Below are 26576 nucleotides of genomic sequence, written 5' to 3' on the forward strand. Positions count from 1 at the left end.
TGACTTATCTGATTCAAAAGACCAGTAACCAAGTATATGTTTCTCCATAATGGAAAGAGGCATTTATAATTTTTTCACAAGGTTATTTATTCATAACACTATAAGTTGTAATAGTCTATGTACAGTAATAATAAAGAAATCAAGACCATTTTCCATTGTCATCTTTGAGTATTATACATTTTTTCCTCATGACTTTTAATTTCATTCTCTTGGGAAGAAACAGCAGTTTTCAAACCATCAGCCAGCAAAGCCAACTTCAGTTATTCAAAATACATAGAAAATGTACTCATTTAAGAATGATACCATTAGTCAGTTATCTAAAATCCAATATTAGCAGAATTACTTTTTCAGATCATTCATGCCTTTCTAACCTCTTTCAGTTTTACATTTCAGATTTGCACTTATGTTAATGGTGCTATTTACGAGACACCTCCAGTTTATTATATTTATTTGGACTTATCTATGATCTTTGATATTATCACACATATTGGTGTGATGGAAGGCCTTACATGCCTTTGTAACTCAGTCTGTTGATTTTAGATGGAGAGCTAGTAGATTATATTCAGAATCGATTCAAAATCTTGCAGGACCAAAGAATAAGTGGAGTTCTACAGAGGTCTGTATAGGGCCTTTTCTCAATCTATTTAGGCAGTTGTATTAAAGGTAATAACACCATCTGGTGTGCCAGATTCACCCATGCTAAGTTGAGCACTGTACGTACATGAATAACAGACCAAGAGATCTGTCAGAACCATATGGACAAACTGCCTGAACAGATATCTACAAACAATATCATCTTTGACACTAAAAAAGCTCTGTAATGCTTTGCTGTGATAAGAATAATATATACCCTTATGCTGGTAATGATTGTTTTTTTTTTTTTTGGCTCAAGTTACAATTTATAGAGATTTGGGTACTATGACTGTAATCTAGACTAAAGAGCCAGTAGAAACATAATCAACAGAAGAGGTTACTACAAAATTCAAACAGCTTTTAATACTATTTCCCCAAGATGTGAAGCAGTCTTGTCCCCACATTGTAAAGCCTTGATTAGGTGGATTATTAACTACAGTACTACCCTTTGAAGATACCCATTTCAATAGCTTACTCAAACTGAACATATACGCACGTTTTAAATGAAACATAGCTGCGAACTTCATAATCTAGCATATCAGAAACATCTATCAAAATTTAAATTGCATTTTCTTTACTCCTGGCATTTTAGACATGATGTATCCTTCATATACGAAATGGTAATTTCTGAACATAAAAATTAGTCTTGATGGCTATAAACCTAAGCATTTATATGGCACTAGAAATCAAGGATTACTTCTTAATAATGTTCACCAGAATTTAAATCATGGCTTTTTTTGCATAAATGCTATTGCAGTTTGGAATGATTTATCTGTTAATCGAACATCAATGAGTTCTACATTAAGCTTTAAAAATACCTTAGATAATATAGTAGACACCTATAAGTACCTGGCAAATGTAGCAGGATGTAAGCTCCTGGCTAGCCTACTCATAGTTTAGAGCTTGTTGTACTCACACATATAGCTCTCAACCTTCCATCTCCAAAATGAGGAACACTAGCCCTCATAATGCTGAACAAATGGGCAAAATGTGGAACACATACCAATGACTTACTATTTCAACTAGGAAGGCCATAGGATGTTTAAATATGCTGGTTTTACTTATAAAGAAAATCTTTTAATGAATTGAAATTATTAATTTCTATTTACCATGGATTTCACTTAAAAAAATTTCTAACACTGAATTTCAATGTGGAACTCTGCCATAAACAAACTGTATAACAAAAGAAGGAAGCTACTGCAAGACAGAGCAAAATCCCATAAAGGGAAGGCATCTCTGACCAGCACTAGCAAAAAACTACGTTCACTCATAAAAACATCCAAGGCCAACTTTGAGAGAAAAATCGCTAAGGACACTAAAGATAACCATAAGGCCTTCTTCAGCTATGTTAGAAACCTGGGCGGAAACCCTCAGATATGCTCAGAGTTAGTTCATAACGACAAAAAATACACTGAACCCACAGATATTGCCAACATACTGGCAGACAGGTTCAGTGCAAACTTCTCCCCTCCCTCACCCCCAAAAGAAGAAATAGTTATCCCAGCTGAATGTAACCTCCCTGTCATCTCAGATGTCCAGGTGAGAGCCGCTCTCAGCAAAGCTAAAAACACAGCATCTATGGGACCTGACGGTATCCCAGGTTGCGTGCTACGTAATCTCCAAGAGGAGCTAAACCCGCACATAAAAATGCTGTTTAACCTTAGCCTTACTACAGGATATGTACCTGTACACTGGTGTACAGCAACAGTGGTCCCATTCCACAAAGGAGGCTCCTCTACAGACCCTGGAAACTACCGCCCCATAAGCTTAACCAGCCTGGTCTGCAAAGCTATGGAAAGAATCATTATGGAACTCATAAACAGAGACATCGGGGACCTACAGACACTTGATCCTACCCAGTTCGGCTTTGTAAAGGGCAGATCCTGCCTTTTGAACCTGGTTGACTTTTTTGAAACAGTCACTAGAGCCATTGATGAGGGCAAAGCAGTCCATACAGCCTACCTGGACTTGGCTAAAGCCTTCGACACAATACCCCACTCAGGCATCATAGACAAGCTCAACAGCTTAAATGTAAACCCATATGTCACAAGATGGGTTGCAAACTGGCTAAAGGACAGAACCCATAAAGTCAAAATTGCTGGAGCTATGTCAGACTCAAAGCCAGTCACAAGTGGTGTCCCACAGGGCTCTGTCCTGGGACCCCTATTGTTCAGCATTTATTTCTCAGATGTGAAAGCAAACACGGGAGGGTTGTGGCTGACAAAGTTTGCAGATGACTGCAAACTAGGCACCATAGTCAATACACCAGCTGACACATGCATCCTACAGAAAGGCCTTACTGAGACAGACAACTGGTGCCGAAGTCATGGCCTTAAACTAAATGCCAAAAAATGTATAGTCATCCACTTTGGGAAAAACAAAGTACCCACAAATTATCACATAGGCAGTAACCCATTGAGTACGGAAAAAGTAATCAGAGACCTGGGGACCCAAGTTGACAGTGACCTCTCATTCGACACCCACGTTGCCAAAGTGGTTAGAAAGACCTTCTACCTTGCCCACCTTATCATGAAGGGATTCACATCCAGATCAAAGGAGGTCATTGTACCCCTATACTCCTCCATTATCAGGCCCATGATTGAGTACAATGCTCCATTTGGTATGTACCTCACCCGGCACCTGCAGCAGCTGGAGAGATCCCAAAAGTACCTCACCAAGAGGATCAAGGGTCTCCAACATATGTCATAATGCTGCCAGACTAAAGAAACTCCAGCTCTATTCAGTAGCACACCACCTACTCAGAGGTGATCTATGCCTTACGTACAAGGCCATGTCCAATCAGGAATTGATGGACATGCTCCATCTCAAAAAATCCAAATCCATCAGAACCACGAGAGCTAAAGATCTAAACCTCAGCACAAATATGAATAGGACATGTTGGAGGGACAGATTCATAACTCAGAGGCTTCCCACACTCTGGAACAGGATCCCACTTCATGTTAGGCAGAGCCCCTCACTGACTCTCTTCAAGAGAAATCTTGACAAGTGGATGGGAGATCATAGGTTTACCCCGGGGGTCATCTCTGTGTTACTACTAGACAGAGGCACAGTAAACTAAATCTATACTTTTGTACCATTACATGGAGTGGTGAAAGCCACATCCACTATGGCTAGGCTTATAAATGCCCTTAGGCAGATAGCCTAGTACTAAACTATGAAACTATGAAACTTCAAGGAACTTTGAGGAACATGAACTTTTTAAGACCCCAAATAAGGTACCTTCCTCGTAATAAAGCACATTTGAGATATATGCTGACACAGTGTAACAATGTAACATGATATTAATTACAAACTGGAGCTGTGGTTAAAACACCATGGTAATTTGCCATTTAAAAGACTTGCGTTTATTTTAAATGCTAAACCGTGGCATCAAGTTTAGGGGTGTAATTCTTTGGAACTAAGAAAATGAAAGTTATTTTACAGATCAGTACTTTTAAGTAGTAATTAGTTCTTTATAACCTCTGATATTTATAGGCCAAGACAGAAACATTGAGTCAATCATTGTTTTTAGATCCAAAGAAAATCCAATGCAGAAGGTCGCAAACAGCAACTATTTTATTTGGTAAACCAATTAAAACCAAAACAAATAAATTACATATATATTAAGCGTGATACTACTTTGCCTAGGAATGGTTGGAGACACTCCCTTTTGAAACATCAAAGGAAGTTTTGTCATTGCTCATGGATGTGTGTATAAAACATAACTGTTTTTATATTCTGATGAAGTTTTAATAAGGGATGAAAGGGCTTCATATATATGTAATTTATTTGTTTTGGTTTTAATTGGTTTACCAAATAAAATAGTTGCTGCTCGTGACCACTTTAAATTAGTTTTGGATTTGGAGCCTTTTGGATTATATTGTTTTTAGATGTAACAAAGGATGATGTAGAATATATAGAAACAACATGGTAGTCGAACATTTCAGAACAATTTCATTTAAAGCAAAGCAAAGTCTGATATTGTACATTCAAAATATTCCCTCAATAGAAATGCCAAATTAATTTTGTGAAGTGTATTATTGGCACTAGGAAACTTACATTGTAGGACTGAAAACATAAAATGATACACATGTTGTTACAGACAGACAGAGACTGTGATCACATAGTGCTTATTGGTTTTCATAGTTCATAGGTAAATACTGGGTTATTAGTCTGCAGACTGTTACAGGTCTATCTAATAATCAGAAGTCAGAATCAAACCCTATGCCTTGTATCGTTGAGATAAAAACCTTAACTATTATGTCAAACTGTACCCCCTAACTTTATTTTGTTTTAATAAAATCTTTGGTTCATTACTCCCTGTCTTACAGAATACTGTTACATCTATCTTCTGCATTGTTAATCCTGCAATTGTACTGGCGTCTATCACTTTATTTACAGTGATGCTTTATGTGTTAGAGCAGGACAACATTCATTGGTGCTGATATTGGGAGGATCTGCACGATCATATCAGGACAAAGAGAACAGGATATGAGGACTGCCTTAGTCTAGATGGCTTGGGATACCGGAATAAAGAAGAAGAGGCCACTTTAGATAAATGGCCAACACATGGGTCAGTAAGGCAGATAATCACAAGATCACATACAACAACATGCAACTCAGACAGACATCTCCCTAGTAAGGAAAGAGCCTTGGGGTAGAATCAGATATTGGAAAGCTGTCTCCTTTGAGACAGTATAAACCACTGATGGCCACAATCAGCTTCTAGCAGTGATCAGAGAAGGGTCTATGGCCAATAGAGTCTGGATTTTAGACCAGAAAGTTCACTGGAGTGAAAGCACAAGAGTTCAAGGAAATACTCAGGGGTCTATCACATCAGGAAAGATAGAAAATAGCTGGAGTTGAAAACGAAAGGCAACATATCAAAACAGCATGTATAAAGACTATAGAACAGATATGCAGCTCTGTCAGATATGGAAATAAGGTACATAAGGAAAGCTAGTGATGGAATCTAGAAGTCAAGGAAGTTATCAAAAGAAAGAAGGAATGGAATAAAAAGGGGGAAATAGGGAAGACAAATCAGATTAAGAAGGAATGCTGGTTTTCTACCAAAGAGGCTAAAACAGCAACAGCAAAATCAGTGCATCAGAGGCACTCTACCAGCTTCTGTAGTGTGACTCACTAGATAGCATAAATCAACTCTTTCTGGTTTCAAGACAAAGACAAAAAATAAAGAAGATAGTCATCAGACACTATTTATAAGGGATGCCAGCAACAACTTGCTCACCTGTGCACAAGACATCAAAGCCAGATGGTAAGAGTAGTTTTAGCAGCCTCTTAATGAAGGAAACTCCACAGAATCTGTACTTCCCCTGTCACAGCCTCTGAAGGAAGAGGGAGACCACCCTAGAAGAAATTAGAACAGCACTAAGAAAATGTAGTCAGGGAAAGCAGCAGGCCCAAATAAGGTCATGATATGTTCAAGATGTTGGGTGAGGCAGGGGAGAAAGGCTCCCGAGGGTACTTATAGCCGTATGGAGAAAAAGTGTATCCCAGATGACTGGAGAATAAGCATCCTAGTGCCAGTGTACAAAAACAAAGGGGACACTCATAACTGTGGGCAGTACAGAGATGTCAAAACCTGTCACACTGCATAAACATTATGAGGAGGGTAACTGCTAAATGAATATGAAAACAGCAGAAAGTAAGATGGAAGATGCTCATTTCAAATTGAAATTAGGATGCAGCACAACTAAACAAAGGAACCAAAAGTCCAGGCAACCAGCATACTCGTAGAACACCAAACATCTTGGAGACTTGACAGAGTGTCAACCAGAACAGATTATTGTTAAAGCAAGTGACGTTTAAGCACTTTTATCCTTATACTGAGAGGAATTCATCAGAAACAATAATGTGAACATGCATCAGAGATTTAAAATACAATCATCACGATCATATTACAAACTAAATCAATGAGAGGTACCCCAATAATTCAAAACAACCCAAGTTTGTGATAAATATACCTGTATAAAACATAAAAAGTAAGCTAAGAGTGTTAAACACCCTATAATACATTCAAAATTCATGATTCCTAAAAAGAACAATAGAGGTTAACATTTTTTAAAAAAGACAAACATGAAAAATGAAGATTAAGAAACCTTTCCCTCAGACACCAAATTTTGTCCTCCCTGTGGGTTCATTTCAACCTTATCTATATAGAAGGTGTAAGAGTTTTAAACACTATTTTGAGAATCAGAATTCAGTTATGCGGTCACTAATCATAAGCCACGAGGCACCTTTAAATGTGGGTGCTGTCCATAGTGTAGACATTTATTGACTGGTGACAATGTAGACATTAATAGAAAGTGTATTCAAGCAAGACGTTACTTTTCTTGTAATACCAGGGGTATTATTTATAGTGCCATGTGCCAACAATATTCATGTTTCTATATTGTTAAGACTGAGAGGAGGCTCAGGTAGCAGGTTTACGATACTGGGCAAGTTAATCTAAACAACACCCTTTGTAAACACATTGACACCTGCAGGTTACATTCTTTTCCATTTTTTGGTGAAACTAAAGTTGAAATGAACCCATTGGAGGACCGCGGAGTGAATTGCTGGAGTTTAAGGAATTATAGTGACAACTTAGATTAAATGATAATAACTATCTGAGACTGAACAGGATGTTGTCAGTTAGAAACTTGATGAAACTACAACATCATAGTATCTAATTGCATTCACTATAACATTAAACTGGTTTATTATTTTTTATACCATATTAATTGTATATAATTGTTTGTTTTTATGGACTGACTACATTTTTTGGTATGCATAGTGACTATGCATTTTGACAGTTGGATTTGGTGTCTGAGGGAGATGTTTCTTAATGTTCATTTTTTTGTTTGTCTTTCTAAAACATGTTAATGTCGATTGTTATTTTTAAGAAGCATGACTTTTCAATGTATTGATAGGGTGTTTAATACTCATTTTATTTTTATGTTTTATAAAGGTGTATTTATCACAGTCTTGGGTTGCTTTTGAATTACTGGGGATGTCTCTAACCCGATATTTGCAATGAGAAAGACAGTGGAGAAGAAGCTAAAGATGAGGAACAGTTCAACTTAGCATTCCTTGATATGGAGAAAGGTCCCAAAGAAAGCTGATTTGGGCAGTCCTATGATTGTTCAAAGTCCTGGAAACAGTGTTAAAATTAGTGTGAACTATGTACAAGGACATACGAATGACACAAGTCTGAACAGTGTTTGGTTTCACATACCGATTCCCAGTGGGAGTGGGGGTGCTTCAGGGTTCTGCTCTGCGCCCACTGCTGTTCATACTGGTGATGGACTACTTTAGCAAACAGGTGGGAGAGGATAATTAAAGGTGCTGTTTGCAGATGATGTGGCATTAGAAGCAGATTCTGAGAAAAAATTTCAGCAAACGATAGGAGAATGGAATACAAAACTGAAGGGACATAGGATGTACCTGACTACAGATAAGACAGTTGCAATAGCAGTGAATGAGAGAAATCGGAAGAAGCTGTAAAATGACATTTTATTTATTTTACATTTGTTGACCGGGATTGTCCAACTGAGCTGAAGAACCCATTTTCAGTAGAGGCCCAGGGAGAAAAGCTTCAACATATTATACAATTTTCATTAGAAATTAGCATTAAACAGCAATGTTACAGGATTATTACAAGGCATTAAGTAGCAATACAATGTTATACAGTGTCAATAATCAGGAATATAGCATAACTATTTCAAGATGTATAAAAATAAATATGTCATTAAGATGAGTATAGTTTTTGAGGTAAGTGGTTACAAAAACCCAGTTTTATCATGCTGTAGTTGCATGAAGGCAAGACAATTACAATAGAAAGTTTCTCTGAGGCAATTTGGTTAATGGATTTTAGAAGACAGTAGAAAGAGTAGTCAAGGAAGATCAGAGAGAGCTAGTGAGAAGAGTAAGTTAAGGGCAGAAAGTAGATTAAGGTATGAGAAGTAGGGGATGTTAAGGAGGGAGAGTGCATTGGCAGGACTAGTGACTTTTAAAGTGCTCTTTGGTGGCTGTCCTAAATTGTTCAGGATGTGTAAGGGTCCTGATTTCTAGTGGGAGCCTATTCCAGGCAATAGTGGGGTGATAGCTGTACATGTTGCGTCCAAATTTAGACTTGGGTTTGTAGATTTGTAGTAGGTCTTGGTTAGAGCTTCAGAGAGGTCTGGAGGGAGAATAATGGGAGATGAGAGGGGATAGTGCTGGGCAGTAGTAAGGCTGGTATAGGATAGAATGGATTATCTGTAGCTGAGAGAGAAGAAGCTGGTGGGGTAATTAAAGCCAATTTAGGTGTTTTAGAGAGAGACAGTGATGGGATTTGTAGGTTTGTTGGGGAGCAAATCTAGCTACTTTGTTTTAGGTAGATTCAAGTTTGGTCAGGAGTACTGAGTTAAGATTTGTGAGAATATGAGAATTGTACATTAGACTGAGTAGAAGGTAGATAAGAGAGAGAGAGTAATCTTGGCTTCAGCGGTAAGGAATTTATTGTTACGGTAAATAGAAATAGATGAGAAAATAGTGGAATGGGTTAACAACTTCAGGTATCTGGGAGGGGTGGTTAAGTAGAAAGTAAGTCCGAATGAGGAGGTCAAAGCCAGAGTCAGTGAGGCTGCAGATGACTGACAGAGTTTCAGGAGTAGTGTGTGACAGAAGAATGCCAAAGAAGTTGAAAAGCAAGGTGTATAAAACAGTGGTATGATCAGTGCTTCTGTAAGTTACAAAAACCTGGGTAGTGAAGGCAAAGCAGTTGAGGACGCTAGAGGTGATGGAGATGAAGTGCCTGAGATGGGTTATAGTATGTGCATTGTGGGACAGATGAAGAAATGAGGACATCAGAGCAAAAACCAAAGTAGCTGCAGTTGCAGAAAATGGCACATGCAGGAAAGCAGAAGACAATCTGATAAAGATTTAGGGCAGACAGGCAAAATGCTAGCAGAAAAGAGATGAACAGACTGTGAGAAAGACTTATGATAGCCAGGCATGACTGTTGAAGAAGTAAGGAGAGTGGCACTGAACTGAGAGAGGTGATGACTGTTGATGCAACAGCTTGAGCCTGTGTAGAAAAAGGTGAAAATGGGGTGAATGGTGATGAAGATGATGATGATTCTGAAGCTGCCAGCTACTTATCAATCTTATTACATGGCTGGACATTAAACTACACTTGCTGAGAGGATTTCACCAAAGTGAGAGAGAGAATAAATCTGTTTATGATATTTTACATTCTTCACGTAACATTGATTCATATGTCTAAGGTTTGTTGCATACATGAACCTTATCTGTAGCAGACATCTGTAAAGGTATTGTGCCAGCTAAGCTGTCATTTCAAGGGCTGATGTACAAGCTGGCATGTTCTCTTTGTTACAATGAGGAAAGGTTTCATTTGTGCTTTTTTCAATAGCTTTTAGGCTATTTTATTCCTGTTTTCTTCAAATGTGTTGTAATTAACAAACAGTCAGATGTATCTATCTGAAGTATTTTTTTAATTTTTTTTTCTGTTTGTTTATGTAATTGGTTAACACTGATGTGGCCTTCAGATACCAGTGGGTGGTATAAGCCAAGGAAAGGCTAATGGTTGCTGTGTGGTCATAGGAGGTTGAATAAGTTAATGCAGTTATATGTTCATTTTTGACATATGCTCTAAGTACAGTCATTTTATTGTCTTCATTGAGTCAGTGCTGGAGCCACACATCTCTGTTTTCTTGTCATATGTATAATACAGTGAAATAGAACAGGTAGCTGTAGAAATACTGTACACTTTCTTCCCTCCACCCATCCACCAGATACATTTTGTTCACTTAGCAGTGCGTTTTAGATACAGAGACTAATTATAAATGAGAGCTAGATACATAATGACTGTTTGAGCCCTGCTTTTTAAAGCTGTCAGACATTTCACTGTGGTCAATGATAAAAACTGTGGTGATAAAGAACAGCTAAGCGGCTCATAATTAAAATAATGTAAGTTTATAGTAATATATATATATATATATATATATATATATATATATATATATATATATATATGTGTGTGTGTGTGTGTGTGTGACTTTAGCATGGTCGAGGAGAGTTAGCAATTAGGCATGCACAGGTTCCAATATTATACCACTATAGCAAAATAAAACAAAATAAAAAAATAAATTATTGTAAAAATCCATCCAGTCTAAATAGCAGTCATAGTGCAGGTATAAGGAAGACAAATCATGGAATCAGTACCTAATACAAAGCTATATTGCATGGCGTCATGCACAAAATTCTTTGGAATAAACTCAGCTGTTTGTTGATACCAAGTTGGTTTGCACTCAAACATCTGTATGATGTGCACAAACTGATATTAGTAGCATTGTAACTATTATAATTTAAAGAGTTCTAAGGTGCAGCTGAAAAAGCAGGAGAGAAAATCTGGTGGGTATTGAAATGTCATGACGTAATAATATATGTCTCACTAGTAATGGTATAAGAAAGTGTAAACTGCACAGTTGTATTCAGTAAAACTTTTAACCTCTTTTAGTTCCCTGGTACTGTTTTTGGGATTCTGTGGAGACTGTACTGCTTCTCAAAATAGTTTCTGTTGTCCAAACAAATCCACAGAGCCTTCTGTTTTTGGAATCATTTACTCTGTAATTAGTTCAGTTAATTAAACCCTCGCCACAGAAACATAGAATTTTGTCGGCAGAAGCAGGCATACTGGTCCATCATGTGTTCTCTATGCTTATCTAAATAATGCAGAATGAGCAAATACTGGAGTTCTACCCACAGTTCTTCCCCACCCTTACCCATTTCTGCTGTGGCAAGTACCAGGCAAACAGATTTTACTGTGTTAAAAAGTTATTTGTTTAAGGATGCCTTTTATTCTATTTGACTGTCTTTGTGAAATGATGAAAATGAAAGAGACCATTTCACAGGGGTCAGTGATTCTAAGTACATGCATAGGACCACTGCTGATTGTTGTACCTGAATGAAATCTAGTTTCCCAGCAGGTAAATAGTGCAGTGAAGATGGCTGATTCATGTTTGTCAGCATGCCTTTGACTTTTAGAAAAAAAATAGCTCTGCACTGTGCCTGTAGCTGAGCCTGCCATACATTTTGAGCTCGGTCATTGTGGTTTGTCAAGATTATTGCAGTGGTCAGATTTAACTCTAACGTTAGAAGGGTTGGGTGGAGAATTACAGACTTGGTTGCCCCCCCCCCATGCATAATTGAGTAATTTTCATTTACTTCAGAGGTTAGGAAACTGCTACTGCTTTCAGTTTGTAAACAGACTCACTTCTTTGGCTTATAATGGGGAAACACAATTTAAAATGATTTTCCTGCTTGATAGTGTTATTCTACCAAACCTGCAGTCAGAGTTGTGGAACAGAAATAAGTCATTAAATCGGTTAACACCACATGAAAACAATGACTTTACAAATGCTGAAGAGACACTTGTGAATAGACAATTTTATTTATGTCAGAGCTGTGAATATGAAGGCAGAGTGGACATCCTAGTCTCCTTGAAATGAATGTCACATGTATTACCTCTGAACGTGCACACACAACAAAATAATGTTTCACATCTGTTGTGGTGATTTAATGAAAGGGATGTGTTAGTGAGAAAAGTGTAATGCTTAGCATTTGAAGTGTTTCATTCTATCCCAATTTCTTTGCTATGTGAATTTAATTAAAGGGATGTGTTGGAAAGAAAAGTGTAATGCTTAACATTTGAAGTATTTTTTGTATCACAACCGTTCGTTCATTTGTTGTAAGCAAAGCAAGACAGTTAAAAGAGAATGCATGCTGTTGTTGGTTTGTTTTTATCTGAGGTTTGTTTTAATTCTTCTTGTTATGCTTTAAGTAAATTTAAAAAATAATAATATAATTATTTGATAAGGAAGACATTTCTCTAGATGTAAAGTTAAAACAGAGAATGTGTTTGCTTAGGGATTTCCAAACTTCAGCCTTATTTTCATATAGATTTTTCTAGTTTATCTGTTTATTTTTCCATTTTCTTTTCCTTACAGTTCCTCTTCTTTCCTTCTGTTTCTTCCATTCTCTCTCTCTTTCACTCTGTGTTGCTCTTTTTTGTCTACCCTCTTCTCACATGATTTTATGATTTTCTACACCAACAATATAAAAGTATAGAGATGTGCAGCTGTTATTATAGCAATAACCCACGCCTGGGTGCGGGTAATGCGGGATTTACCCACGGTTGGCGTGGTTTGGTCCTGAGGGTGAAGCCCGAGGGACCAAACAAAGACAACCGTGGGTAAATCCCGCATTACCCACACCCAGAAGTGGGTTATTGCTATTATACTATGACATTATTTAAGAAAAGAAATAATTACTTTTCTTAAATAATGGCATTGTATAATGCCTCTTTGCTGCCCTTCCGCAGCTGTCTGGTATCCGCGGCAGTTCTGATATACTGCGCATGCCTACGCAGTACATCAGAGCTGTGGCCAAAAGCAACGGAGAATGCAATATCTGTATTGCTTTTTACTGTTTCGCTATGTTAAATGAGTTTAACATAGCGAGACAGCTTTAAAATAAGCAACGGAGATGTCCGTTGCTTATTTTAAAGCTGTTTCGCTAAGTTAAACCCATTTAACATAGCGAACAGTAAAACGGAGATCTTGCTTTCTCCGTTGCTTTAACCTGTCTCGCTATGTTAAATGGGTTTAACATAGCGAGACAGCTTTAAAATAAGCAATGGAGATCTCCGTTGCTTATTTTAAAACTGTCTCATATGTTAAACCCATTTAACATAGCAGACAGGTTTAAGAAAAAGCAATGGAGAAAGCAAGATCTCCGTTGCTTTTTACACAGTGTTGCTATGTTAAAGGAGTTTAACATAGCGAGACAGCTTTAAAAAAAGCAACGGAGATCTCCGTTGCTTTTTCTAAACCTGTCTCGCTATGTTAAACTCTTTTAACATAGCGAGACAGTGTTTTAAAGACTTATACTAATGGAAAAGTCCGGCGACGGACCTTTTCCATTAGTATAAGTCGATTTACAATGTGCACGCTGGCCAATCAGCGTGCATGTTTTGGAATATTAATGGGGGGTCATGGTATAATAATAATGTTATAGACAGCCTCCAGCATTCTGCATAACTTTAGAAAAGTATGGATTAGTCATTTATGGTTTCTGATTCACTTAAAACTAACTCATAACTTTTAGTTCTGTTTACCTATGCCAGTTTTTTTTAAATATATATTCATAACAATTAACCTTTGGAAAGTGATGGTCACACAAATGATGGGACTAAGTTATCAGATTTTGTAATAACATTATTCTGTCATTCAGTTAATTTATAGTGACACAGTATTCTACCAGATTACTTACTTAAACACAGCAATCAGCAGGTTCACCAGAAGAATATTTGCTACAAGAAGGTAACAAGCCATAATAGCTGGTGTAAGCCAGGCCCCAGGAATACAAGGAGGGAGACGCTTTCCATCTTCATCATATAAGTTATCACCACAGGGAGCTGGGGGAATATAACTCAAGTTACAGATACATTTACTTTTGCATTAAAATGCATTGATAGTAATCTATGTACATTATGTAATATCAAATCTTTGTCTGTTATTCTGTTTATTCAACAAACAACAACATTTATACAACAATAAAAGGTAACCTATAACCTGTACATTACTATAATTTTTCTGGAAATCTGAGAAACTTTTGTTACTACTTTCTTGAATTCAGCCTGAACTAAGATAGGTAGACATTTATTCACAAATAAATCTATGTAATAAGGTTCTGTAGGAACTTACCATAACTGTAGATGGGCAGGTATATTCAGTGTCACCTGCAGAGGCCTGAATATACCTAGCCAGGTATATTCAGTGTCACCTGCAGAAGCCTGAAGGCTGGCCTGAATACTATTGCTTTCACCTTCCCATTCCAGACCTAGCAGACTCCAACCCCTATTGATGTCAAGGTGTCAGTGGTATAAAGGATCACTGGCTCTTGCCATCTTGAGGTCTTTCTTATCCCTAGCAGTTTCAGGAAAAAATACTTTCTGGTAGTCAGAACATGACCCATTCTAGGTGGAAAAGAATAATCAAAAGCCCCCCTCCCAAGCCTTCACATGCAGGGACAGAAGGATCTAAGTGCTTGCGTGCTAATACCTTCTTACACTCTTGCTGCAACTTACTTAAAAAAGCAAGAGCTACAATTTTCATTAGCCCGATTTCCCATAACTACTTAGCTCTCCTAAAACCCAATACTATAAAACTGTATAGTCCTACCAGAGCCCTAACTTTAACCTTAAAACTCCCACCCAGTTCCTAACCTGAGACTTCACTCCCTTACTCTAAAACTCCAACCACCTCCTCCCTAAATCCAAATTCCCTGATCACTCCCTCACCCTAAAACTCTCCTCCCTCTTCCTAACCTTAAGACTTCCTTCCAGCTCTCTAACCCTAAAATTCCCTTCCCTCTCTCCCACCCTAACCCCACCTTCAAAACCTAAAACTCTCATCCTGATCCCTAACTATAAAACTCCTCTCTGCCTAAAGTTAAATGCCAAAAAATGCATAGTCATACCCTTCGGGAAAAAAAAAGGTTACCCCTAGCTACCAAATAGGTGGCAATCCACTGAGTACAGAAGAAGTTATCAGGGACCTGGGGACCCAGGTTGATAGTAGTCTGTCATTCGACACCCATGTAGCTAAAGTAGTCAGGAAGACCTTCTACATTGCCCACCTTATCATGAAGGGATTCTCATCTAGATCAAGGGAGGTCATAGTCTCCCTATACTCATCACTCATCAGACCAATGATTGAGTACAATGCCCCATTCGGAATGTATCTGACCCGTCACTTGCAGCAGCTGGAGAGGCCACAAAAGTTCCTCACCAAAAGGATAAAGGGTCTCAAAAATCTGTCCTATGCTGCCCGACTGAAAGAACTCCAGCTCTATTCAGTCGCCACGCTTGCTCAGAGGTGACCTTTGCCTAACATACAAGGCCATGTCAAACCCAGATTTGATGAATATGCTTCACCTCAAAAAATCTAGATCCATCAGAGCCACAAGGGCGGAGACTTAAACCTCGACACAGCTATTAATAGGACGTGCTGGAGGGATAGATTCATCACCCAAAGACTCCCTATGCTGTGGAACAAAATCCCGGTACATGTGAGGCAGAGCACCTCGCTGGCCTTGTTCAAGAGAAATCTTGACCAATGGATGGGAGATCGCAGATATACCCCAGGGATTACCTCAGTGTCACTGCTCGACAGAGGCACAGCAAAATAATGGGTATAGTTCCCCATACTAAAGGGGTGGCGTAAGCCACAAAACGATGGGCTAGGCTTGTAAATGCCCTCGGGCAGATAGCCTAGTATGAACCTATGAACCTATGAACCTAAACCCAATTCCTTATCTTATCGCTGCCCTAATCTACACTCCACTCCTTCCCACTTACTCCTTATGAGTGTCGCAGATACCCTGCTTGAACTTAAATGATGCATTTGGGAAAGTTGCTGCAAGACATTTGAGGTCCTGACATCATGACAGTGGTCTTTGAGCATATGTTACTCAAGCATGTGTTGAAGAACCAGGACAACTTACCTTTTGGAGGGATGACACTTAATCCATAAAAGAGAGGGAGGGAAATGTACCCGAGATACCTACCCCAGCCTAAAGAATAAGGAAAATAAGAGGGGATTGAGGGAGGGAACTTCTACTGCAGCAGTTAATCTACCTGAGAATCTACATTTATGGCAATTTCTTACACAACTGTGCTATGTTCTTTGTAGTTCATTGTTGTAGTACTAACTCTTGGGAGGATTCTCAGTGCTTATGAACAAGAGGGTAACTATAGCCAGTAGACTGCAAGAACTGCAAGATAACTGTGTCAAAACCTGTCCCTAGCTCTAGAGATGCTATCTAAGTTGTAGTGCTTCACAAAGGTATGGCAGCTGCTTCTGGAATGGTCTGTGATATTAAACAGAAATCTGTAGTTGTAGCCACTACCTTAATGGTGTTGGCTCTCCCAGTGCCAGGAATTTGTTTCCCCTTAGTTATTGTAACAGGATATAACTGAATGGACAATCTATTTAGAAAATGTTTGCTTACTGGCTAACTTTTCCTCTCTCTTTCATTTGCAAAGGCTATACAGAGGTGATCAAACTTTCAGAATTGCACAGTCCTGTCCAAATCAAAACTCAACTGTGTGTGTACATCTAGGGATGAAAGATTCTCTTTTTCTTGTTCTGTGGTAAAAGAAATGCTTGCAAATGAATGATTTGATTTATAGAAAGTTCTATAACCACTTTTGGCATGAAGGAGGGATTGGTACACAAGATGACCTTGCCCTTGTGGAGCACTCGAAAGGGGTTCCCTGGATACAAGAGCTTGCAATATTGAAGATCTGGTGGGCTGAGGTCAGGGTGAATAGAACGCATTTATATCACGTTATCGAAAGATGAAAATAGCGAACGCTATTTCATCAGCCCCAAAACATCTAAACATGAAAATATCGAACATTCACAACAGCAAATGTTTTCCCATAGAAACAATTCACTGCACCAAAACACATACACACAACACAAGCACATCATACAAGCAGCAACCACACACATACACTTAAATTCCTACATCTAATGCTACACTAAACTAAACATACACTACTATCTACCCACTTACCTTAACCCAAACCCTAACCCTAAGGTCCGTCACTATCGCACACTCACCTAACCCACGCCCTAACCCTAACTCACTTAAACCGCCCCTAACCCTAATGTACAAACAATCGCACACTTACCTGAACCCAACCCGTAACTTTCCACCACAGCACTAAGAATAGCGAAGCCACAGAAACGGCCAACCAAATTCTTTCCCGAGGAAAGAATTTGCTGTTCTGCAGCTTCGCTATTCTTAGCATTTGCTGAATAGTGTTTGATATCAGAACATTCGAAGTTTTAATACTTCGATGTTCTGATATAGACCCAATAGAATGGCAGTCTTCTAGGATAGAAACTTGATGGGAGAAGAAGCAGCTGCTGAAAGGGAGGGGGGAGTTATCATTTCTCACATGAAATTAAGGTAACAAGGTGTTATAATTTAATTCTGGGGGGCCTCAGATGCAGATCCCATTTTAGGAACTGTTTCTTTGGCAACTAGCAGAAAAATGAGAGCTCAAATGACAGACAAGCAGAAATTGCTGATTGGGTAAGACAGCGATTCAGGTCGTAGCCTGTTATAAGTCCCAAACCATGTCCCAAGACTCACACTCCACATTCCTGAGCACCCTGGAGAATATTAGGGTCCAACCTAACACTCTCATACTGGGCGACTTTAACTACCCTTCCATTAACTGAGAAAACTACTCATGTACCAATACACTTGCCCAATGTTTCCTGGAATTCATTAATTCCAATGCTCTGGACCAGCTCGTTCTTACCCCCACTAGAGGTAGCAGCATCCATGACCTGGTCATTACTAACATGAGCGACTGTTGTTCTACACCAGTAGTCAACTCCTCCCTGGTTAGATCTGACCACAAACTGGTCACCTTGGAAATCCACATCCCTCCCCCCGCAAAGGTAACCACCATGAAAAAACTTCTCCAAAGCTAGCTTTGAGCTCCTAAAAATGGAGGTGGCTAACTTCACGGCACCCATGCAAAGGGAGAACAGTTGCATGACTGCCAAATCATACACCAATGCACTGTACAAACACGTACACAAATGCATGGCTCTCGCCATACCCAATAGAACCAAGATGCTCTCCTCCAAAAAAGCAAGCCAATCTGGTGGTCCCCTGCCATAAACAAACTCTACAACAGAAGGGAGAAACTGATGCAGAATAAGGTGAGGTCCCAAGACTGGAAAAACCTCCTTATCAGCCGCAATAAAAAGTTGAGATCCCTCATCAAATATTCTAAAGCTAGCTATGAAAACAGAATTGCAGCAGATAGTAAAGACAACCACAAGGCCTTCTATAGTTGTATAAAGAATCTCCATGGCAATACCCAGATTTTCTTGGAGCTACTGCACAATAGTACCTCCAATACCAAGCCAACAAATATTGCCAATATACTGGCTGACAGATTCAGTGCCAAATTAACCCCTCTCCCCCCAAGGACCAATCACAATACCAGTAGATTGCCAGGCACCCACTATTACTGCTGCACAGGTTAAAACAGCACTGTCCAAGACCAAGAATACAGCTTCTATGGGACCTGGCAATATCCCTGGCTGTATTCTACATGAACTACAGAGTGAACTGGCACCTCACCTGTGTGCCCTGTTCAATCACAGCCTCACCTCAGGCTTTGTCCCTACCAAATGGTGCACTGCTAGAGTCACCCCTCTCCACAAAGGAGGAGCAACTACATACCCTAGGAACTATCGCCCCATTACCCTGACAAGTCTGATATGCAAAGCTAAGGAAGGCATCATCATGGACCTAATAAACAAGGATAGAGGAAACCTCCAAACTCTGGATCCCATACAGTTTGGTTTTGTGAAGGGTAGATCATGCCTGCTCAACTTGGTCGACTTCTTTGAGTCAGTCCTCAAAGCTGTGGATGAAGGCAAGGTGGGTCATACAGCCCACCTTGATCTGGCCAAGGCCTTTGATACAATTCCTCACTCAGGAATCATAGAAAAACTCACTAAGCTAGGCATCAACCCCTATATCACCAGGTGGGTTGCAAATTGGCTCACAGAGAGAGCCCACAGTGTGAACGTAGTTGACTCCAAGTCAGACTGCTGACCACTCATGAGTGGAGTCCCACAGGGATCAGTATTGTGTCCTCTCCTGTTTGGGATCTATGGCTCAGAAGTCCAGGCCAACACGAAGAGACTCTGGCTGACAAAGTTCACAGATAATTACAAGTTGGGAATCATTATTAACTCCCCAAGTGATGCTGACATCCTACAAAAAGACCTCAATGAGACCAACGACTGGTGTCAGAACCATGGCCTTAAGCTCAGTGCCAAAAAATGTGTCGTCATCCCCTTTGGGAAAAACTCAGTTCCCATGAATTACCACATCAATGGTAGTCCACTGAACACAGAAGGCATTATAAGAGATCTGAGAACACAGGTTGACAGCAACCTCTCTTTTGAAAAGTCCTTCTATGTGGCACATCTCATTACTAAGGGTTTTGCATCCAGGAAGAAGGAGGTCATTGTCTCCCTTTACTCTTCCCTCATTAGGCCAATCATTGAGTACAATGCCCCATTTGGCATGTTCCTCACTAGACACCTGCAACAACTGGAGAGATTGCAAAAGTACCTCACAAAGAGGATCCTAGGCCTTAAACACTTGTCCTATATGGACAGACTCAAAAAACTCCAACTATTCTCTGTCTCTTATCGCCTACTTAGAGCCGATCTTTGCTTGACTTACAAAGCCATGTCTGACCCAGCTCTGTTAGAAATGGTACATCTAAAGAAATCCCAATCACTCCATACCACAGCTCCAGATACCTCAACCTCATTACTGCAATCAACAGAATGTGCTGGAGGGACAGGTTCATAACCCAGAGACTGCCCATGTTATGGAACAGACTTCCTATACATGTCAAACAGAGCACCTCACTGGCCCTCTTCAAGAGACATCTTGATGAGTGGATGCGAAATAGAAAATTCACCACGGGATCACTCCAGTGGCTCTACTCAACAGAGGCACTGGGAACTAAGGTCGGGTGGCACGATGCCAGGGTAATCCTATGGGCTAGGCTTGTAAAGGCTCGAGGGCCATTAGCCTAGTACATACCTATGAACCTATGTACCTTAACAGAGGCATAACATAGTCCTATTTTGAAAAGGTCTGACTGTTAAATGAGGACCATGGACATCTGTGCTGAAGTTGGGTCCTGTCGTTTGTCTTACCACCAATAGGAGAATCTTTTCCACTTTGCTAAATAAGATTTTATTGTTTTGTGTTTTCTGACCTCCCTTAACTGTGAGGCACATCCACAGAAAACTTTTACCTAAAATAGATGAATGCTAATTCAACTTTGCTGCCAACCTTGGAGTTTGCAAATTTGGGTGAAAGGTCAACCACCCCCCCTGTTCTGAGTTAGGTGGTCTACATGTTGAGGTAGCATGAGTGGTTCTTCCCTTGCTAGGATCAGCAGAAGGAGGACCCGATGTTGAATGGGGAAAAAGTACTATCAGGATAATTTTGGACCTCTCCTCCCAGGTCTTTTGTAGTACCTTGGTAATTAAGGGAATGGGAGAGAAAGCATGCACAAATAGACCCAATTAGGGAAAAGAAAAAAAAATCATCTGTAGTCCAGGTCTCTCCTGGGTGGGGATATCCCAGTGCAATATTTGCTCAGTTATCTGTTTTCTGGAGAAGCAAAAAGTCTATTTCTGGTGCATCACACTTGTGAACTACATCAAAGAACTACTTAGGCTGTTTGTTAGACTATTGCTCAGTAAAATGATGTTTTTAACCCTCAATGTTGTTCTCATCTCCTGTGGAAGTTCTCACACCAGTATAACTAGCCTGCACATCACTGTGGTATTGTTTTTTCTGATAAACAGGGATCCTTGTTACCAATTATGCTTGAATACTGTGATGGCTAGAATGATTGCTATCATCCCTTTACTGTTTATTGTGTTGTTTCTTAAACTCTTATCCAAGTCCCCTGCACTGTCAGATCTCTAACACATTTTATCCATGCAAAGTCCAATGAGTCTGATGTTAGAGTCTGAGATTCTGGCTCCACCTTGAAGGATACCCCTGGTTCAGAGAGATCTGCCCAATCCGCCAAACCAGTTCCTTCTTGATGCAAGGCAGAAAGATGCTGACATCTAGGGAATATGCATGTTGTATCAACTGTATCAACTATTTATGAGATACCACTGCAGTGTTTGCATGTGCAGTCTTGCCTAGGGATGCATCAGCAAGCAGGAGGTCATGTGCTCCAAGACTATGAGGAATTCCATTGGCTGAAAAAGTGCTGCAATTGGCAATCTTGCTGAAATACTATGTTAATAATAAGATCTTCTTGGGGGGGGGGGGTGGCAGGAAAGCTTTCTTGCTTGTTCAAATCCAGATGAACTCACAGAACAGTTATTGCCTTGCTGGCTGCAGGTGAGACTTTTAGAGTTATAGGACAGTCCCAGATTCTTGAAGCATGTCATGGTGGCCCTTACATCTCTTTCTATTTCTTGCATGGAAGAGACGTGAATGAGGCAATTTCCCAGGTATGGATAAATGTGAACATCCTTTGTCATGCAAAAAAGCAATGGCTTGGTGCATACATTTTGTGAATACCCTGGGAGTAGTAGACTAGCCAAAGGACAAGGATATGAAGTCATAATGCCAGTGTCTTACCTCAAATCTTAGGAACTGCCTGTCCTTCTTTGTTATAGGCATATGCAGATAGGCAACCTTGAGAACCAGCTTCACTTTAAGGGCTCATGAAAGGATCAGAGGTAAGAGATACTGTAGTGACAGCATCTTGAATTCTGATAACACCACAAACCTGTTTAATTTTGAAAGCTCCAGTATGGGTCTCCAGGGTCCCTCTTTTCTTGGGAGTAGGAAAAGTCTTGAATAGAATCCTGTTTCCTTTTCTCTTTTTTGGTGCCTTCTCTATGGCTCCCTCTGACTTGAGGTTTTCTGTCTGTAGGGGAGTCAGATGCTGATGATCTTTGGAATGAGGTAGAATGCCTATAAATTTTGGGTTATTTGAAATTGTTGGCTGTAGCCCTTTTTATAACCAGTAGTACCCATTGTCCTGAGTAATGATTTCCCAGTGGCCAGCAAAGATGTCCAACTTACTTCCTATTTTGTCTTTGGAAATGAATGAAGGAGGGTTGAGATAGGTTTGGGGCAATAGTCTTAGAAAGGGGGGAGAGGTCATGGCTGCTCCCTCTATATATCCTGACCATGGGGCCCACAAAGTGTGACTTTGTTGCCACTCTTTTTTCCTAACTTGCATTTCTTGTCTTTTTTTTCTTTGTTCTTGTCTTGTTTGGGAAGAAGGGGTCAAGTTTTACTTGTGTAGTTTCTGGCAGCTGGTGAAGAGGGTTAAAGCTGTGAGCTATAATTCCTGTGGTACAAGGTTTGATTCTTGCAGCCTTCTTTGTGACTTTGAGCAAATCACTTAACCAGACAGTGCTGTGGGCAACTGTGAATTTGGACTAGGCTCTTCAATGGTCCCTTGGACTGCAAGGTTAGTAAATACCTATACGATATCTTGGAGGTGGGGAATAAAAAGGTCCTTAGGAAACTGCAGATTTCCCTTCTCCTCCAGCTTTTTTAACACCTTCTTTGCGGGAATCCCAAAGATGAGATCTTTATTCAGATTATTATTCAAATTATTCAGAGTGGCATCCAGGGGCTCTACCTTTACATGCTTTGGAAGTGAGCTGAGTCAAAACCAAGCATGTCTCCTAACCACCAACCCCATAGCAGCTGCTATGTATGGTGCATCCACGGCATCATAACCACATTTCATGGTGTATCTGGCAACTTGAGAACTGAAGTTGCTTTCAAAGACACTTATCCTCTATCCACAAAGTCTTTTCTCTTGGCTAATCATAGAGGGACTAGAAGTTTAACACTGAGATGGTCAGTTAATGGCCCTAATGGTCAGGGTAAATAAAGTGTATTTTTTCTAAACCAGTCATATAACCTACTCTCTCTGTCATTTGGTGTTGCATTCCTGTTTGTAATCACACTGGGTCTTTTGCTGCAATTCATGGACACTACTGCTGGATCAGCAATAGTGTTTTTGTATAAAGGATTGTAGGAGTCATGAACCTTATAAAAGGGATATGACTTCTTAGGAGCAGGACGCCAGTAATCAGCCAAATCAACCAAATATTTAACCATCTGGGAAGCAAACCTCGGACCATGTGAATCCCAACCCAACACTTTAACACTAAGGCAGTAATCAGACTACAAAGATACAAATGTAATGGCATCATAAAGGACTTCTAGCTCTGGAGATATGGCCAAGGCTTTGGCAAGCCAGGCACTGCCAGTACCTAATCTGGGCCTTGGAGAAGTCCTTGGATTCTCATTTGAATCATCTTAATTTTATAAAGATTATCACCAAAGAAAAGTTCCTCAGGTGGCAAAACTTTAGTCAGGGTGATATCACTGTCAGATTCCAGATAAGAGGCTACAGGCTGTTTCAGCTTGTGAGGACCTGCTGGGAGCTGAAGTTATGGCAGCTTCCTGAGGGGTTGCACCAGAAGCCTTGACTGAGCAAGGCTCCAGAGACTGGGACTGTGAAAGTATCTCACTGAGACTTGTACTCTAAAGCCTAGGGGTGGCTCTGTGAAACTGAAGGGATGTTATCAGCCACCCATACTTCTCTTTAAGGTACATTTATTTTGTTTTCTTGGAAGAATTGGAAGAGGAACCAGTAGACACATAGCAGGCTTAGGCCAACTATGGGATTTCTGGATAAGATACAGTTATAGGAATTCTGCCCTACTGTCCTATGATTGATGGTATGCTGATTAAAATAAGCACAATTGGATAATTGGACATGTTGTGCTCCAGATGCAGACAGAAATAAATAAATAAAATAAATGCAGTTAATAAGTTTTGTACTTGACATCTGTCAAAACATATACTGAAAGAACAGCAGTAGTAAGATAAATAGACCCCCTACTCAACAAGCTACTCATCTAAACCGTTTGATTGCAGACCAATCCAATGTACTGGTGATGATGCAACCAGCGTGTTCAAGATGTTTATCTCACCATAGCAAGAAAGACCTAAAATGGCTCAAGCCAATGCCCCTTCAAGCCACAGGTGCCTTGACATTGGTAGGGGAGGTAATTTGCCATGCCTGAAGGAGAAATGTGAAAGTTCTGGTACTCAGGTCAGTTATATGACTTCTGCAGGCAGGAATTCCAATAGTTGGTATGAATTGAAAAGAACATCTGTATCATCAAATACAGCTTTGGTGCAAGACATGACTTCCAGTAATCCTAAGGAAAAATATGTCTGATGTGCTAAGAACTGATTAAAATAAATGAAACAATGAAGGTGTATATCAACTCAAATAAGAAAAGGCTGGAAAGAATGGAAGAAGCTTTAAAAAGATATTTAGATAAGCTGATAAAACTGCAAAAATCAGAATGAAGAAAAGGCTATTTTAGTATGACACTGATCAAGAAGAGATGTTTAAAAAATGGTAGAATTAGAAGACAGAGCATGTAAGAAAAAGTTGAGATTTTCTGCTGTACCAGAGAAACTGCAAGGAATAGACTATATTAATTTTATGTAAGCATAACTAAGCAACTGGACTGGTATTAATTGAAAGGGAACATCGTGTGTATGCTCCAAACCTGGCCACGAGAAAGCAACCCAGCAGTCCAATCCTACCAGCAGAAAGAGGTGATTCTGACAAAACTGTGGCAGAAGAACAAAGTAGTAAAAGTGGGAGACAGTAGAGTGTTTATAGAAAATGATTATTCATTGTACACCAGGCAGAAGAGGAGTACATTTATTCCACTAATCAGTCGAGAAGCAGGTGTAAAATTCAAACTGTTGTATCCAACTATTTTCAGAATTTTTTTTCCTGGAGGGTCAAAATCATTCTTTGATGCCGAACATGCTAAGGAAATATAAAAGTCTATCCAACAAAAAGTGAGCCATTAAACTGGAGGGGATTCTGTTTGTTACTCTTCTGATAATAAAGCCCACAGAGAGATTATGCCAGTGAAACCATTTTCAATGTTTCAAAGAAAAATGCTTAAGAGACAGAAAAAAGCACAAGAATTGACTAGAAGAACCAGGAGTATGTTGGTAATGAACCAGCGATTGGATTTGGAGAGAAGGAGATCAACAGGAAGAAAACCAGCAACTCAGAAGCTGATGAATAAATGTGGGATTATAAAGTGATAATTACATTTGTGAAGTATAATGAAACAAGAAAACCTGGAGATATTGCACTTTTTGATTTTGTTAAACTTTTAGGAGACTCCAAAGCATATACTCTACTTCATGCCATTAATGTTTGTAAGAAGATTTATCAGAAGGAAAAAGGAAGGAAAGAGTTAACTGTAAGTAAAACATAATTTTGTTCTCAACTGTTTTTTTTATAATACATGGCATATATTGCATGCTGTAAAGTAAAGCTTTTTAAGTTAATTTTGTGTGTAATAGAGATACTAAAGTATGCCCCCTATTTTTTCCTTTTTCTTTCTTTCTTCTCATTCAGTTTTAAGAAATGTAGGCGCAGTGATGTAAAAAGAGAATAAAGCATGGGCAAAAGAGTGTGTTATAAGTAAAACTGGTATGCCTTTTCTTGGTTCTACATATGGGAATAACTGAACACTAAATGTAATGAATACTGAGTAGTGTTTCCCTCTAGCACAGGAATATTTACATTGCAATATGTGTAGTGGAATGTGGCTGTGTATCTGCTTCTCTTGTTTCTATGGTGATAACCTGTAAGGGGCAATAAAAACAAAATACTTACTCTTTTAATGGCTAGGAGATAATTTTTTTTCTGAAAGCATTCAAGTTGCTTTTTTCGTCAGGAATAAAGATATGACAAAAAGAGCACTTTGTGGAAGTAGAAGCACAGGCTGTATTGCGTCTATATTACCTTACTGTACAATGAAAATAGCGAATGCTATTTCATCATACCAATAATGTCTAAACCACTAAATATCGAACAAAAGGAACAGCAAATTTTTTCCAGGGAAAAAATTTGCTGCTCCGCAAAAAAACAAAACAAAATAAACGTAAACACACCTCCCCTACTTAAATATACCAACTCCAAGATCGCACCATAGTGGAGGAAATGGCAAAGTCCCAAAGACGGCTCACCAAATGTTTTCCCTGGGAAAAAATTCGATGTTCCGTGTCTTTGCTATTTTGCCATTTCGACAGTATCGGATTGACTAAATAGCTTTCGCTATTTTAGTCCATTCGATATGCTAATATAGATCCGGCTGTATCACCTGTCCTAGCATGGATAGCCTCCATTATAGGTTAATTAAAGC

At 39.4% G+C, this 26576-nt stretch overlaps 1 protein-coding gene across 1 annotated transcript in view; it reads right to left on the reverse strand.

Moving 5' to 3' along the window:
- Positions 1-26576, reverse strand: part of TRPM1 (transient receptor potential cation channel subfamily M member 1) — an 841064-nt gene that overhangs the window by 175915 nt on the left and 638573 nt on the right. Inside the window, exon 22 of the mRNA XM_044078483.1 lies at positions 13969-14113. Coding sequence (XP_043934418.1) covers positions 13969-14113 — 145 coding nt within the window. The remainder of the gene's footprint in view (positions 1-13968; positions 14114-26576) is intronic.

Source organism: Protopterus annectens, chromosome 7.part1 (genome assembly GCF_019279795.1).
Source record: "Protopterus annectens isolate FY-2018-M chromosome 7.part1, PAN1.0, whole genome shotgun sequence".
Taxonomy (NCBI): domain Eukaryota; kingdom Metazoa; phylum Chordata; order Ceratodontiformes; family Protopteridae; genus Protopterus; species Protopterus annectens.